Source organism: Gasterosteus aculeatus, chromosome 6, assembly GCF_964276395.1.
Source record: "Gasterosteus aculeatus chromosome 6, fGasAcu3.hap1.1, whole genome shotgun sequence".
Taxonomy (NCBI): domain Eukaryota; kingdom Metazoa; phylum Chordata; class Actinopteri; order Perciformes; family Gasterosteidae; genus Gasterosteus; species Gasterosteus aculeatus.
The window spans coordinates 6,099,040-6,114,926 of NC_135693.1; the positions used below are offsets into that span (position 1 = coordinate 6,099,040).

Below are 15,887 nucleotides of genomic sequence, written 5' to 3' on the forward strand. Positions count from 1 at the left end.
TGACCATATCAAGAAGCTGCTTACCTTTATATTGTTCAGAAAATTGAAAAGCATTTACAATTTAAAATGTACTCATTATAGTACATTACGCAGTGCATACAGAGTGTGATGGAGTGAATGGTGCACCTCACTCACACAGTAAACCAGCTCAAACATGCTCTTCATATCAGTGCGGCGTGTCTATTTATATCACTAAAGTACAGAGCTCATCCGTCCCGCAGGCTGCAATGGCATCCAGCTATTTCACAAAGGACAATATGACACACAAGTCCTTTTCACTGGAAGCCAGTTATGATGTTAAACAATTCCTCAGTATTTGTTAAAAGTCCTCATTGAAGGAATGTCTTTCATTACTGTTTTCACCTTTGTCCTCATATTTGGGGCAGTAGTGAGTTTTTTTATGTTGTGTTCCATCATTCCAAGTTCCAGGCTCTTCAAAGGGCTGGCGGACGTACTAAGACACATGCCGCTCACGTGGCTCTGCACGTCATCTTTCGGGGGAAAAGTGAAAACATACAGAGGGTCATCCAAACTGAGACTGAGCTGCTTGAGGGTTCAGAAACAATCTCTTTAGTTGAGTAACAGCACTGACGTTTCACATGCAGAGGGGAGCGGTTACGGTTGTTGGAGACACGAGAAGTTGTTCCTCTTCGACCAAACAGGCCACTCAGACCAGGAATTGGAGGCCACGATGTTGACGCTGATTGCAAAAGTGGCGCTTTCCACCATCATCCAATTAAACTTTAGTGGGTAGAGCTATAGCCACAGTATTCTGCAGCACTGATTAAACGTAAGCTCATTTAAAAAAACTAATAGCAGCACTGTTTTTGTTACCAAAATAAATGTGAAAGTGGCCTCCCAGACCTCACTTGGCACACAGCTTTACCTAAAGATGTTCCTGAGTGTTGCTACTGCAAAGTTGATTTATTTTTTATACAAAAAACAATACGTGTTGATTCACGCACATCTTTTCCATATTGTAAGTCAGTGGGATAAAAGTCTTTCATGGTTGCTTTCTTGCTTTCAAAGCCGGGGGCTCTTTCTGCGACTTTGACTCAACAGCAGCGTCCATGATGGTTGATGATGCTCATGGTGATCGTTTTGGGGGAGTGGCTTTGGAGGGACGCCGGACTGTCTTGGGATTTTGAGTGGTTTTAAGCGCTAGTCACCTTCTGTTATCAGAGAGAAGTTGCCAACACTGGGCTGGGCTTTGCTGTTGGATCATTTTTCATATCTAGCTTACTTGTGCTTGTTCCTCATATCTCTGCTTTAAGTGGAGCCAGACACTTCAGGCCACAAAAGAATGTCTACATTACTAAACCTACAAACTGTGGGTGGTGAGACCTGATCTATGGTGACAGATGTGAACTGAATGGCGTGCTGCTGTTTCCATCTCAGACCTCCAGGAAACCCTGGAACAGCTCAGGTTCTGTAGGCGGCTCAGGCTGGAGACGGCAAATGGATTTGTTGCACATGGGGCAAACACTGCGGATCTCCAACCATTTCAGCAGACAGCTGGGAAACGAGATGAGCGACACATTACCCCGATTTTTCATTGCATAGTATAGAAACTTATAGGAACAGTATACGTACACAGTTCAAAGGACCTGGTTATGTAGAAAGAGAAGTGTCAATCAGAGACACATTTTCAATATTATGCCAAAGCCGCCAACAGCTTGCATGGCTTAAAGCAAGATATGTTAGGTCTCTACAAAAACCATATTGTTGCATTTTTAGAAAACCGTCGGCAAGAAAATGTCAGTCTGTTTCATTTTACTGTAAAATGAGAGAATGTTCACTAATCAGTCAGCTTGTCCACTCTAATCAAAGATGATGATCACAGATGTGAAACTTACTTCTTGTGAAAAGCATGGGAGCACGGGCAGACTCCGAGCTCATCCCTGCTGCGAAACTCCTCCAGGCACACTGCACACGTTTGCTGAAGAGGGGAAACAAAACGACTTCTAACATCAGCACCAGCACCATGTTCAGTCAATGCAGAGAATCCTGATACTAAACACTCCACAGTATACAGCATTTAAAAAGTCAGAAAGATAATGCATCCGTTTTGCAGCTAATAATGTTTAGCTTAAATAATCAGTATCATTTGTCATGACTACACTGCTATAATATGATTACTGATGTAACCCCTTACTCAACGTTGCACAGTATGTACTACAAAATTCACAATATATTCTATGAGTTGTTGTCCTTGGCATGAATGCAATAACATTTAGGTAATGATAGTAAATATAGACTAAACCATCCTCCTGATCTCACCACTCTAATATTACGAAGATATGATATAAACTCCAGTAATTCAAAAAGAAAAATAATAATAAAGGCCCTCATTTATCACCCGTTTGAATGGTTATTAACACATTAGCGTATGCTAGCAACACAATTGCTGCCGTTGACTAACAGTATGTTTTCTCCTTTCATTTGAGCCCATTGATTCCCATTCACTCTGTATTCAACTTACGCCCATCAGGCTCAGCTTCTTCCCCGCTCCTTTCAAAACCACCTGTTGACGAGAATCGAGTTGTGACAAAGTTCACCAGAGAAAACAACAAGTACATCATGTGAGTTAGAATTTGATACACAGCAGTGAGAGCATTTTACCTCGTTGTAACAATACTGTTTTATAGCTCCATGTCGCCTGAGTCTGGGAAGCAGAAAGAACACAATAATTTATCATACAAATTGCATTATGTGCATGGAGCCCCATATATGTCCTCTTCAGAACATGTCTTGTCTCGCTGAATGATCAGCTGAAATACTGGGTCCGGCAGGCTGGAATTCAGACCATGTCAAATTCAAGTAACAGCCTGTGCACCTCTGCGCTTAAGAACAATTCCTAATTTGGCTTAAAACTGTATATATATTTTCACAGTCTCTCTACAGAGGTTTACTGGCGTCTCCACATAGTACAAAAACTTTGTGTGCATCTGCTCCTAGGTTTATTTATTTGAATACTTTTTAAAACTCCAGCTCGGCTTAAGTGTCTATTTAAAATGTTACAATGTCATCTGTATAATTAAGTGCTTTCCATTCATAAGCGCTCACTATAAAGATTATGATGCAAATGTTCATGTACAATATGAGCCTGATATTAAGATGGAACAAGAACAAGAACAGACAGACAGGGTAAAATACTGGTCTAGCGGTTAAAACAGAGATCATTTCATCACATTTACTCAATCTAATGTTTCAGCGAGAATGTGCAATATACATTCAATGCAATTCATACAAAAAATGCTGAAGCCATATTTCCCATTTAAAAAGACTGTCGGTTGTAAATCCGAATCCTGTCCCCTTAACCCGTCCACCTCTGTGCTGTTGTACCTGAACATGTAGCAGCAGAAGATGAAGGTGAGTATTAGGATGAAGAGGCCGATGCCCAGGATGGTGATGTAGAAGTTGAGCGGCAGTTGCAAGAGCTCCTCAGACGACATCTTGCAGTAGCGGTCGTAGTTGTGCAATCCAAGGTCGCTGTATTGGAACCAATGCAGTGTTTTCTTCAAACAACTTTTAGCAAAGGCAGCACAGTAAAAGGACGACCACCTTCCGTGGGACTTTAAGATAGACAAGCTACTCTGCAGGTATGAAAGAACTCAAGTTCCTGCCCCTTTAAGAGACTATGTCAGCGATCATGCCCTGCAGCATTTCACACAGGCACCAAAAGAGGATACGGAAGTTTACCCTTTACGTCCACTACTCTCACCCCAGCAGACCCAGTCACACATCATCAATAGGACTATGTACCATCAACGGGACACACGAGAGCTTCCCGCAGAGGTCTTACAGCGGAGGAATTATGATCAACAGCACAATGCCCTCCACTGAAAGTCATCCGCCTCAGACAACAAAAATCATAATGCTACAGTAGCTGATCAGTTGGTTTGATGACCTACCTCAACACTACCAGGCTTGGTGAGAGACCTTCATCGACACTATTGTAAACCTCGAGATGTCAGCAAGTGAATACAAGGGATGGATTTGCTGATGAAGTGGCTGGGAAAGGATTCCAGTAATCAGGCACTTAGGATCGGGTCTGTCAATGTCAGGTAACCTTCCTTTTGGTCTTCAAAGAGTTTGGGAGGGATTAAACAAAACACATAGATCTCCAGAGGTCATAGAGAAAGCTTTTTACTAAAATAGAGAACTTCCCCAGGATTCATAAGCGAGACAGTAAAAAACTTCAAGAGCTGAAAGACCAATTGATAGAGTTGGATGTTGAAAAAAGAGACGGATACTTACCGGGGCTAGTTGACCTTGACACAACAAGAGGAGTGCAGCCTATTGTCGAGAAGCTTCCCGTATATCTACAAGACTTATTCTTTTTCCGAGAATTAGTCTGCTGAGAAGCTGAAGACAGAAATGACGCAAGCTTTCACCCCCCCCACTCTCACTGCAACCTCTTACCAGATTGAGAAGTCATATTAAACCGGTCTCTGTACACAAGACAAGCATCACATCTCAGGACACAGTAACCAAAACAGAAGATCTCTGCAGACTGTGTCCCCTACATAAAAAGCCCCACCCAGTGAAGAAATGCAGAGGGTTCAGGAAAATGAGAACAACATATGCTTTTGTTGCTGTGCTTCCACAACGCACCAGGCGAAGTTCTGTGAAACCCGCATCAAATGCACAGAGTGTGACAGCGATAAACACCTCTCTGCTCTTCATCCCGGTCCTGCTCCACAGTCCCAGCCAAGTTTCTTGCCTTCCTCGGAGAGCGGCGGGGACACGGAGGAGACAGAGCAGCCAGATGTCAAAATGTACCAAAGTTTGTGGTAATGACTTTAAAGGCAAATCCTGCTCAAAGATCTGCATTGTGAATGTGTATCCCAGTTGTCACCGTAACCTAAAGAGAAAGGGGTATTTTGGAAAATGCCATTTTGGAAGACCAGAGCAATGTGTCCTTAGCTAGATCTAAGTTTTATGAAATGTTCAACATCAAGGGAGAAGCAGTGGTATACACAGTCAAAACCTGTGCAGGGATGGTGGAAACAGCTGGCAGAAAAGCCTGTGGATTTACGGTGGAATCCATAGATGGAAGAACGAACATGCCACTCCTACACTAACCGGGTGTAATGACATTCCAAATAGTGGCGCAGGGATCCCAACACTAGAAGCTGCGTACCACCACCAGAGACGAATAGCGGCTGAATACCAGCTCTTGATCCAGGCGCTGACATTCTGCTACTACTGGGTACGGACATTGTAAGGGCCCATAAAGTTGGTAAACAGCACAATGGCCCTCACGATGCACAACAGCTTGACCTTGGGTGGGTCATAATAGGGGACGTATGCCTCGGAGGCGCTCACAAGGCTAACAGTCAGTACCATGAAGACTTCCATCCAGAAAATGGAAGACCAGCTTTACTTCACGTGAGAATCAGATGTGAATGAAAGAAAACTATCATATCGAAAATAATGGCAAGAATCCACTCCTTCACAAACCCACGCAAAGTACATCAACGATACCAAAGATAGATAGCCTCGGAAAATCAGTTTTCTGTACAACAGAGAATGACAACTTGCTAGCTCACTCCATCGAGGGTCGAGCCTTCATGCAGATTGTGGAACGGATGACGCAAACTGACATCTCGCTCAAGACTTTGCTCACAGCCGCCTGATGTCGCTGCGATGGACGTCGCAGAAGAAACCTGGACTGAAAGGGCATTTCACTGAATTCACACAAAAAATGCTTGACAAAGAGCATGCTGAGCTTGTACAACACTCAAAAACCAGACCAGATTTGTGTGGTATTTGATTCCAGTGCAGCTTGATGGAATCTCACTGAATGATGTGTTGGTTTCCGGGCCAGACCTTAACAATGGAGTGCTTCTCAGTTCATTACATTTAGTCATTTAGTTTTTTTATCCAAAGCGACTTACAATAATTTCAACCATAAGGATACAAAACGGGTCGATTTAAAACTTGCTATAGATAAGAGCCATTTTAAGTACAATTTAAGTGCTAGTTTTGTGTTTTTTAGTCGAGGCACAGTCTGAAGATGTGTGTCTTTAGTTTGCGGCGGAAGATGTAAAGACTCTCTGTGGTCCTGGTGTCATCACAGACATCATTCCACCATTTCGAGCGCCAGTTCCTGTTTTTGGGAACAGCCCATGACTGCCGGTGGCCGTCTTTGGTCTGAGGCGAGCAGCAAAACACCCAGAGGATTGCTATGGCAGTGATGCTAGACACTTCGTTGAAAGAGATTTTTACGTCAACGATGGTCTTAGATCATTCACAACCGAAGCTGAGGCCATTGAAGTTGTCCGTTGAACACAGAGAATGTGGGCTGCATCAAACATCATGCTGCACAAGATCGCCGCAAATCGAACAGAAGTGATGAACAGAGGAAAGAGCAAAGGACATCAAAGACCTCAACCTCTCCACCCACGACTTGCCTGTTCAACGGAGCCTTAGAGTCACCTGGAATATTATGTCGGACACTTTCACTTTCCATGTTCCCGAGGCTAAAAATACCATTCACACATCAAGGTGTACTGTCAACAGTTTGTTTGATCCACTCGGTTTCTTGGCTCTTGTCACTATTGAAGGCAGAGAGCTTCCTCGACCAAAGTTACAGAATAGAACACATGTCTTCCTGGGTCCGAATCTGAAGATTGGAGAAGATGGCGGAAATCAATCTCTACACTAAAGGAGGTACATATCCCACGCACATATGCATCTTTCCTGATGTCCAAAGCAAAAGACAGAACTGTGTGTCTACCTGAAGGTTACAAACGAACGTGTTCACAGTGAAGTCGGATTTGTCTTTGGTAAGTCCAAACTAGCTCAAACCTACAGACACCACATGCTGGTCCAGCTTTCCTGACCAAGCTGAAAAGTTCAGTGGCTGACACGGGAGACAAGACAACGTATGTCCTTGTAGAACCAGATTCTGATGCCGAGATTCAAACAAGCATAACATCTCTTGCCACAAAAGTGACAGAAGAAAAACTGGGTTCAAAGAGGTTTGAGCATTTACACCCAAAGCAGCAGCTCGCCTCCGTCACATAGCCCATCACCCGTCTCCCATCAAACACTCCCCGCTGTGCCGGTGGCACATGTGCAAGAAAGGGTTGGCAGTTGCTGACATCACCAAAGCAGAACATGTCATCTTAAAGTGTGGGCACCAAGAAAGCTACTCAGAAGAATTGAAATGCATGAAGTCAAACTCTGACCTCTTCATTGACGATGAAGGCCTGCTGAGAATAGGTGGACACATCAATCAGCCACAGCTTGAAAAATGGGAAGCACATCCACAACCACATCACAACTCGGCTCCTACGCCACTATCATGAACATGTGAAACATCAAGGAAGACACTTCACTGAAGGTGCAAGCCATGCCAGTGGTCTGTGGATAGTAGGAGGAAAACGTCTCATCAGCAGCTGTCACATGCAAAAAGCTGCGAGGAAGAATGGAACAACATGTCGAACGTCTTGTTGACCCCCCATTTTTCTATGTGGGTCTTGACGTTTGAATTTAGAAACTAACTGAAGTAATAAGCAATACAGTTACAAAGTATGAATAGTATAATATCATTACACAAAATAGAGAAGTCCCCTCATCCAGTCTCATGTAACCATCAATGTTGGTTCACAGGAGGCTTCTGCCTGCTCCTTCTCAGCTCAGCTCTTACAATCTCGTGGCAGCGTCGCTTGTGATCCACTTGTATGTGATTGGCTCCACATTCAAGCCCAGCTACACTCTCGTGGATTCTTTTCTTCTCCAAGGCATCACATGACTCCCTCCTGGCTCCATCTGATGGCCGAATCTAAAACCCCTCACTGACCTGACCGATCCCTGTTCACTTAATACTACAGTACATTCAATGATCATGTAAACATACCATAGCATGCATAATATCATCACCATCATCACCATTTAATAGCTAGTACACTTTAATAATAACTTTAATCATAACTCAATCTTAAATCATCACAGTTTATCACATCTTAACCATTATGTTTAACCCAGTTCTATATGGTTCAAATATTTGCCTCGCAGCGCTGTCCTCTGATCCTTTGCTTATTCACTACCTGACAGGAGAAAAAACTCCCAAAAAAAACTCTTTGGGGAGAAGATTGGGTGGAATGCATGAAGGACGGCAATTAGCACCCGTCCCTAGGTCTTAACGTTAACGTTTAGGAAGCGTTTAAAGGATGAGGAAGCTGTAATCTTAGCACAACGTTATTAAATCATTGATGGTTGAGCACTAAGAGGTAGGCCACTGTGCAGATGCATTCTGGATACCACTAAACTGTTAAACACAAACAGTCGTGTTTTGGCTGGAAAATGAACAAAACTGATTTCATGCAAACTTTCTTTGGAGGTCTTTGTATTCTGTGGTGTGTGTTTAAGGTCATGTCAGTGCTCACACACATAATAAACACATTGTGACCATAGTTCGGTATTTTCACATTAGGCCGGGGGTGTGGGGAGCTATTCATGAATCCATCAGTAAGATTAAGAGGTTAAGATGTGTGGAAAAACCTTCCAAAGTTTAAAAATGAGTTGAATAACAAAACAAAGAAATGTCTTATCTAGTTAAGGCTTACGTAATGTGCAAGCTAACTTTAGCTGACAGGTAAGAACCAATGGTGGGTAACTGCCGTGTACTTACGACCGGGGCAGTAGAGCAGGGTCCTCCTTCAATCCGGGGATGTGCGTTATGATGCCTGGCTCTGCTTGTTCACGCCAATGTGTCGTTGGGTAAGAAACTTAACCCCTGAATAGATCCGCGCGCTGTGCCTGCGGGGTACGAGTGTTGTGTGATTGTTAGTTCTGGAGGAGGGAGGTGGCCCCTCCGTATCAGTGTTTGAATGGCTGAATGATGACGTGTAGATTTAAAGCACTTTGAGTGGTCAGAGGACAGGTACAGTCCCAGGTGTGTATCCTACCGCATGATTAGGCGATGAGTGCAAAGATGTTTGTTGGCTTGGATCTTGAAGCCAGTAAGCTTCTTTTACAGGCTAAGTTTGAGCTGACAAAAAAAAAAAAAGAAAAAGAAAATTTAAAAAAGGCACCTACCGTTACACCATTGGACGGGAAGAATTAAATACATGAATGTTTAGTCGATTGATCCTTTAGTGTTGGGACATGTCAGATAGCACAAAGTCTGAGTTCCACAAAAGCTCCCGCTTTGACCTGTTTATCCAGTACGCGTATAGGTCCAGGTGATGTGCAGTGAGCCAATTCCTTGGCGTCCGGGGTAAGCAGATCTGATTGAGTATTCCCACAATCTCGAAAAGACAACACCAAGTTAACAAGCTGCTCTTTCGAACCGCAGTCTGAGGCGGCCAAAGGCCACTAAAGGACAAAGACAGAAGCCTTGGAGACTGGGAGAATGTCCCTTGCAGTATCGAAATACACTCCCGATCCCATCCAGCGCTCTGGTTATGTACCTCTATCCTGCTTTGCCTCCCCTTCAAAACATTGTCACGAGGCTCTCTCTCTTCTCCCCTTGTTTCCTTTCCTCTGTCCTTTGTAGATCTCCATGTGGCTTCCCCTATTCAAAAGGAGAGGACATGGATGGGTTTCCCCAGCAGCACAGCCAGCCAACCGGGCACACGGCGTCCCTGTGGAAAGACCCGTGACGTTCCCTGCACAAAGAACACTTGGGGGGGGGGGGTGAACGGGACAGGAGGACAATTCTGCTCGTGTGAATTCAGATCTTCTCCTTCCACGTGTGTTCTCTTCTCGCGTTCACTCCCCTGCTCTCTCCTCCCTCGTCTCCCAACAATTTGTAAACAGATCCCTGCTCACGTGATTCGCCGTCTGCAACGCTGCTCTGCTTTCAACGCCCCCGTCCTTCCTTCCTCCTCCCTCCCTCCCTCCCTCCCTTCCTTTACCTCAAGCCCCTCTTGAGTTTCTCTTTCCACCAGATGCCTTAACGTTCAGTGTGCCATGAATCAGTGGGTGGAACAGCTTAGCAAGTGGCCCAATAGATAGAGGGCAGACACGCGTATTTGTTGGAGAAATAACGAGCGATGAATCACCACATGTTTTCCTGTAAGGTGACTTGGACTCAGAGGTTTGACTTCACTGGTTGTTAAATTGGGCTGCACATAGACTAGTGGTAGTAATAGTTTGCTGCCACAGATGCGGGTGTTTAACCTGCTTAACGAGTGACATCATTGTGACAGCGGATGTTGAAAACACAAATAGTCTCTCCTTCAAAAAATGGAAAGTACATCTGTTGTTTATTGTCTACACCAACAATTTACTGTGGACTGTAAACAAGAAGCCGGCGTAGTCGTTGTGACGCCACCCATTTATCTGTGATCTGACGTTATGAAGCTTCACCATCTTGGTAATGGCAATCGCCTCGTTCTGTCTTTTGCAACCAATGAACGGAGTTACCTTATGTGGAATGCAGAGTGACATGAAGACACCGCAGAGACTCGTCGATCCCAGCAGGCCCGCCCTAAAGCTTACTTTGTTATATTTATATTATCAGGTCATCTTTCTGTCCTTAAGTCACTCAGAGTAGGACCATGAGTTCAAACCTAATTTAAGAAAATATGTTAACAATGTCAAAAAAGGGTTGAAGATTGAATTTTGGGAAAATCTGAGTTTTCAATCCAGCCCTGACATCCACTGGAGTTAATACGGTACTACCTCAGCTTTTGAAATCACATAACTTTAAGGCTTTTGCATATCATTTCGGTACCAAAAGCTGTGCACATAATAAGTCAACAACGGTTGAAAAGGCAGAGAAGCATGTGAGCAGAAGGTTTAACACGAGAGGAACATGACGCGGACGGTCAGGTAGCAAGCCCAGCCTACATCCTGGTTAATGACATACATTTTCTCTAAAATAAGATTTGTGTTTGCATTTGAAGTTTGCAAAGAAACCAAAAAGGGAAGGTATTTTAGATAGTTATTAAATTATAAGATCATATAAAGGAAGTTTTCAAAGTAAAACTGCTTTACCACTCTCATTGTGTTATTTTTACCTAAATCATATCAAATAAAAATGTAAATAGATTGAAATAATCTTTTATTTTATCTGCATGACATACACATGTGAAGATCACATCAGTGACCAAAGGCACATCTAGTGGTTGGTGTGCAGAAGTGCAGCAACAGGAGGTGGCGTTAAGTTTCCCAAATCCTTCTGGACCAGAACAGACAGAAACTCCACTTTCACAAAGCAATTTAATGTGTTCATCTCAAAGCCGAGACTTGAATGTAAAATGAATAATCTTATAAGAATTTAAAAGATATTTCCAAGCGTCAGTGTGTGCAGTAAAGACAACATAATCCAATATCACTAATCCTACGTATCCTGAACACAACTGACCAGAAGGCGTGCCCCTTAAACGGTGGATTAAAGTAAAAATACAATTCAAACACACAGAAGCATGTGAACTGTTCCACGTTGACCTTTCGGGAAATTGCGAATGTGTATTTACTGGCATACGAGTTAGATTCAAGCCCTAAATATGGAAGATAAGTAGTGTGTAGAATATTACAGTGGAATATAATACCACAAGATTGCGTAAAAAACATCTGAACATCTGTATCTAAATGACTAGAGAGCGCAGACCTTCACCATGTTAAAGAAGACACATCATGCTCACTTATAGGTTCACAAATTTTTTGAGTATTGCAGATTTTATTGTGTGGTTGGGACATCACAACCGAGTATCCTGGCAGCTTAAATATCTCTGTTCCCAAAAACTCTACAAAAATACAACTGGTTATATAGAAATCTATGAGGAAATGGCTTCTCTCTTGATTTTTTTACCCCAGTCAAAATTGTTAACATGCGTTTATGTTTTGCATTTCTAATGGCACATCTTCTTAAATACAGCATGTTTATTTAGCAAATTATGACCCATTTAGGGTCAAATGGACCAGTAATGACCACAGTGTGATTTAGGGCGGGCTAACTGTGATTGATGAATCAGCGCATACGGCGTCTCTACGTCACTCCTCTGACAAATATGGCAACTTCCTTTCACCAGTTGCAAAAAGTCAATATGGCAGATCAAAGGGATGATCACCAAGAACAAACATTTTAATTAATTCTGTCCTTTCCTCTTTCAACATAGTTCTTCGTCCTTTTGTCTATTAATCACATATGAAATAGTTTTCACTTGTTCCCCATTATTTTATTTTCTTATTGCAATCTATTTAAGTAGAAAAATGTCATTGCTTTTAGTTGTCTTATTCAATGATATTTGGTTCATGTATAAGTTTATTCTACGCTTCTTTATACTGCTATTCCTGCTATAATAGGTTTTAATTTTAAACTATAACGTAATTTTCCCTGTATTGCTTTACCGGCATTTAACCAGCAGAGGGCGCTGCACGACCACACGTCAAGCGCGGTAATTATTTCACTCTCCAGCAGATGGCGCCATCTGTTTGTATAATGTCCTGAGTGAAGCATGGACTAGAGTAGCAGGCGAAAGGCAGAGTATTCTTCACAATTCTTCACTGCACTATTTATACCATCACGTTTATATGGAATCATTCTGCAGGTCCAAAAGGCCCAGGAGGCCTCAAACACAACTGATGTGTTCACTTGTCCATCCTTGGATCAAGAGTTGTCTGACAGCTTTGGTTTTTCTCCGTTTGCTGCCGAGATGAGCCAAGGCCTTGAATGCCGAGGCGCTTGGGGGTCCACGCCGGCATGATCCGGCACAGCTAAACCACAAAGGTGGTCTTTTCAGCCCATTGCCACATGGGAGGTCAGGCCCCTAGTGCGGTGCAATGACAATATATGTAAATGGAACTACAGTGCCCTGACCAGACAGAACAAGATTTAACCAGCCTGCGCCTGACTCCAATTCGCTTACTTCCAAACCTCACATGTGTGTAACAACAGATTCCAGCACAGCAGCAAGAGAGTGTGGTCAACTCTCAACGAATCGCTGAATGAAATCATGTTGGTTCCTCGTAGTGAAACATTTATTTCTAATTAGATCGCATGGAGCTCGGCCTACTTTGAAAACAATTACTACTACTCTGGAAATACTGGTGTTTTTGAGAACATTGGGGGAGCAAAGGGCTGGAGGTGTGCCTATAAAAAAAACTGACTTCACGGTAGGTGATTTTACCTGATACATTGCAAGGGATAGGATGACAACTCAATGGAAGACTGGTTTATTAGTTTGCATAATGTGATATCACATGTTCGGACAACTGAAGGCTGTAAATAAGGCACATGTAAATAATAAAAACACAGCAGTTCACTCTGCAGGTAGCAACGAGACAAAAGTGAGTCATACAGTACTATGTGAGCATATTATCTCACACGTCTTGGACGTTGAAATCCAGACATTGACTGAATCTGAAATCCATAAAAGAAGGGAGTTTACCGGTCTCTAAAGTGAGTGGCCTTTCTCTCCGGCTAAGGGTATGAATGGCGTTCACCAGACAGAAAGAGGCTCTGAAATATTGTTAGTTAATAACAAAAAGAGCTCTGATGGGCCGACAGTGCATAGAGGCTATATAATGATATATAATAGATATAAATCAAGCTTTTAGGTTTGTCTTTCGAATCCCAGCCGCTGGTCATGTAATGCATTGCGGCCTTGTTTTAGTGGGCACAACGTGATAATGCACTTGTTATGATGACAAATGTGCGACTCAAAAACATCACAACAAAGCTGATATCGCGGATTGTTGCAAAACGCACACACATCCAAACGCATGCAAAGTGTCACAGTGACAGTTTGCCTTTCCGGATTCCAACATGCACTTCAGCAACACTGAACCGAGGTGCACAGAGGCTACTTTGTATGAGCGTGAACGACGTATGCGTCTTCCTGGGGACTTCTCAGAGACGTAAAGACACGAGAGGTGGACAGTGTTGCTGGGTAAAGTCTCAAACGCCTCCCCTGAATGACTTTACAGGCTTGTGTACCGTCTCCGCTACACACCAAATCCAGTATTTTTCCATCAAGTAGCGCGCTGGACCACGTGACCATAAAGGAGAGGAGGAGAAAAAAAAAGAAAACCCCACCGCTGTCATGTTTGCATCCTCCGCTGACAGCGGCGTTTTAAACCCCGCGGCCCCGCATTTCTTATCTATCCAAGTCGTGATTACAACGTTGATTTGTTTTGTGTTACTGTTGCCCTATTCAGGGGGAGGAGGAGGGGGGGGGGGGGGGGGGACACGCGTCTCCTCCAGGTCGCTTTTCTAACCCCGTGCGTTCGTGATCGTGTAACCACTCCCACTCGCGGCTAGTGGAAAATTACCAGCTTACGAGCAACAGGCAAATGAATGGTACTTACGGTATTGTCACATTGTTCAACCCTGCAAGTGTACCTGCGCAAGACGGGCACTTTCATTTCGGGATACGTATTGCGTTCAAAAGTGGTGAGAGTTTTGAGGGGATTTAAAAATGTAAAAAATAAAACACTAAATGGCAATAATGTAACATGTGCGTGCGTTACAGCTGTGTGGCTAATGGTCAACTTGACCCCTCGGGAGCAGAGATTAACAGCGGTCGCTTTACTTATTCGCCATTCTCGGGAGCGGAGTCATGTACGAGTCCATTCTGCACGGGAGTCTGCCCTCTTTTTCTCCTCGGGCGGAGCGGTCGGGCGGGCGCTTAAGCGAATTGAAATAGACTGACAGCTCCGCGGCGCAATGGGACGCCCGGTAGGAAGTCTCGGGCGCCGCCGCGGCCAATCACGTGGCGCGGTGGGCGTTTCCCCCAGTCCAAACTTTACGCGGCGCCATCGGCTGAAAACTAAACCGAGATGGAATCTCCCAGTCTGAACCGGTTTCAACCGGTTGCGAGTTAGTTGCTTGAGAGAGGAGAGGAGGCGCAGGCACACAACCTCTACGCCGCCCCGCCGGAAAATTATCAAGAGTAACGAATTTATGAGTGAATCAAGGTTTACTTTGTTTCGTAAGATGTCTCGCAGTGACATATTGCTGGGTTTGCCGCGGCAGTAGTTTTTGGGAAGCCGCATCAGTGGTTCATAGCAGCCAGACATCACTCACTGCTGGAGCTGGATAGTCAACGCTGCAGAAATAGGAAATCTTCTCTAATCAACTGATACTGAAATACTCACTTAGCCCGTGTAGCTTCTTCGGCAAACGCCACTCTTCCTTTCAGTCAGAGCCTCGGACTTTAGGTAGGTAACGGGGGTGAAGTGAAAACCTGGCATGCCGTTATTAACGTTTCTTGGCTGTACAATGAATAAAATGCATTTTGCTTTCGGGTTGTGCTGTATTGTAACGTTAAATCAACGCATCCCGTCACAACGCGCCCGAGGAGACGTGCTAATTCAGAACGCGGTCGCCTCGGCGAGAAATAGCCGAATAGCCTCCGACTGCCCGCTAGCTAGCTCCCAGCGCAGAGCGCTTCCCACCGTGCGGGGATCAAGTTAGCCGAGGCGGAGACTGCCGTTGTAAAATGCGGTTACTCAACTAACCGAAGGCACGACTGACCGGTGGCCGCCTCCCCGTAACGTTACTCCCTCGCACGGCGGCGTCACCCGCGTGTTTCTCGAGACGTGGGGGGCGGACGTCAAGTTTTGGAAGTCGCCAGGTTAGGCGCTTTAGCCCGCGGTAACTTCGTCCCCGCGTGACGTAAAGCGCCGTGCGAGGGGGGGCGCGGGGGCCGCGGAGGCGGCCGTTGACCGGTCCTCCCGCGGCGGCGTGTCCGCCACAACGTCCCCTCTGCGGCGTCGTTGGATGTCAGCGAGGGAAAACGAATGTGTGGGCGCCCTCCCTCCCCGGCGCCCTCGGTGGGAGTGGTTGTAGTCCGCAGCGCAGGACCACATGTGAGCGGTTTGTGCGACACGCTGCTAACGGCTAACGTTAGCTTAGAGATGCTAACGCCAGCGCCCGCGTGCACGTCGACGACGTTAAAGGGCGAAGCTGTCCGCTGCGTAAC

General features: G+C 44.6%; 2 protein-coding genes across 15 annotated transcripts in view; one reads left to right on the plus strand and one right to left on the minus strand.

Annotated features, from left to right (window-relative positions):
- Positions 1-14,377, minus strand: LOC120820993 (RING finger protein 122). Of its 9 annotated transcripts, XR_005712467.2 has the most exons (8): positions 9,052-9,757; positions 8,645-8,772; positions 3,346-3,492; positions 2,623-2,665; positions 2,483-2,524; positions 1,857-1,939; positions 1,345-1,515; positions 1-491 (listed from the first exon to the last, which is right to left on the minus strand). XR_005712467.2 is itself a non-coding variant. In XM_040179310.2 (7 exons), the coding sequence occupies exons 3-7, from the start codon at positions 3,453-3,455 to the stop codon at positions 1,395-1,397; spliced, it is 399 nt and encodes a 132-aa protein (XP_040035244.1). In that variant the 5' UTR covers positions 3,456-3,492; positions 8,645-8,772; positions 9,052-9,840; the 3' UTR covers positions 1-1,394. The 9 variants fall into 9 exon arrangements, 7 of the variants coding, with proteins under 7 accessions (XP_040035244.1, XP_077960041.1, XP_077960040.1 ...); XR_013467854.1 differs by lacking the exons at positions 8,645-8,772; positions 9,052-9,757 and adding an exon at positions 3,915-4,307; XM_040179310.2 differs by having other exon boundaries at positions 1-1,515; positions 9,052-9,840.
- The window catches only part of xpo1b (exportin 1 (CRM1 homolog, yeast) b), a 23,714-nt gene continuing 20,882 nt past the window's right edge, over positions 13,056-15,887 (plus strand). For 2 of the 6 annotated variants that reach the window (XM_040179299.2, XM_078103908.1), the window contains exon 1: positions 15,568-15,774. In XM_040179299.2, the coding sequence (XP_040035233.1) occupies positions 15,706-15,774 (69 nt within the window). In that variant the 5' untranslated portion in view covers positions 15,568-15,705. Of the gene's footprint in view, positions 13,078-14,395; positions 15,124-15,567; positions 15,775-15,887 lie in introns of those variants that run through there. The other 4 variants (XM_040179297.2, XM_078103907.1, XM_078103909.1 and 1 more) reach the window with 4 other exon arrangements.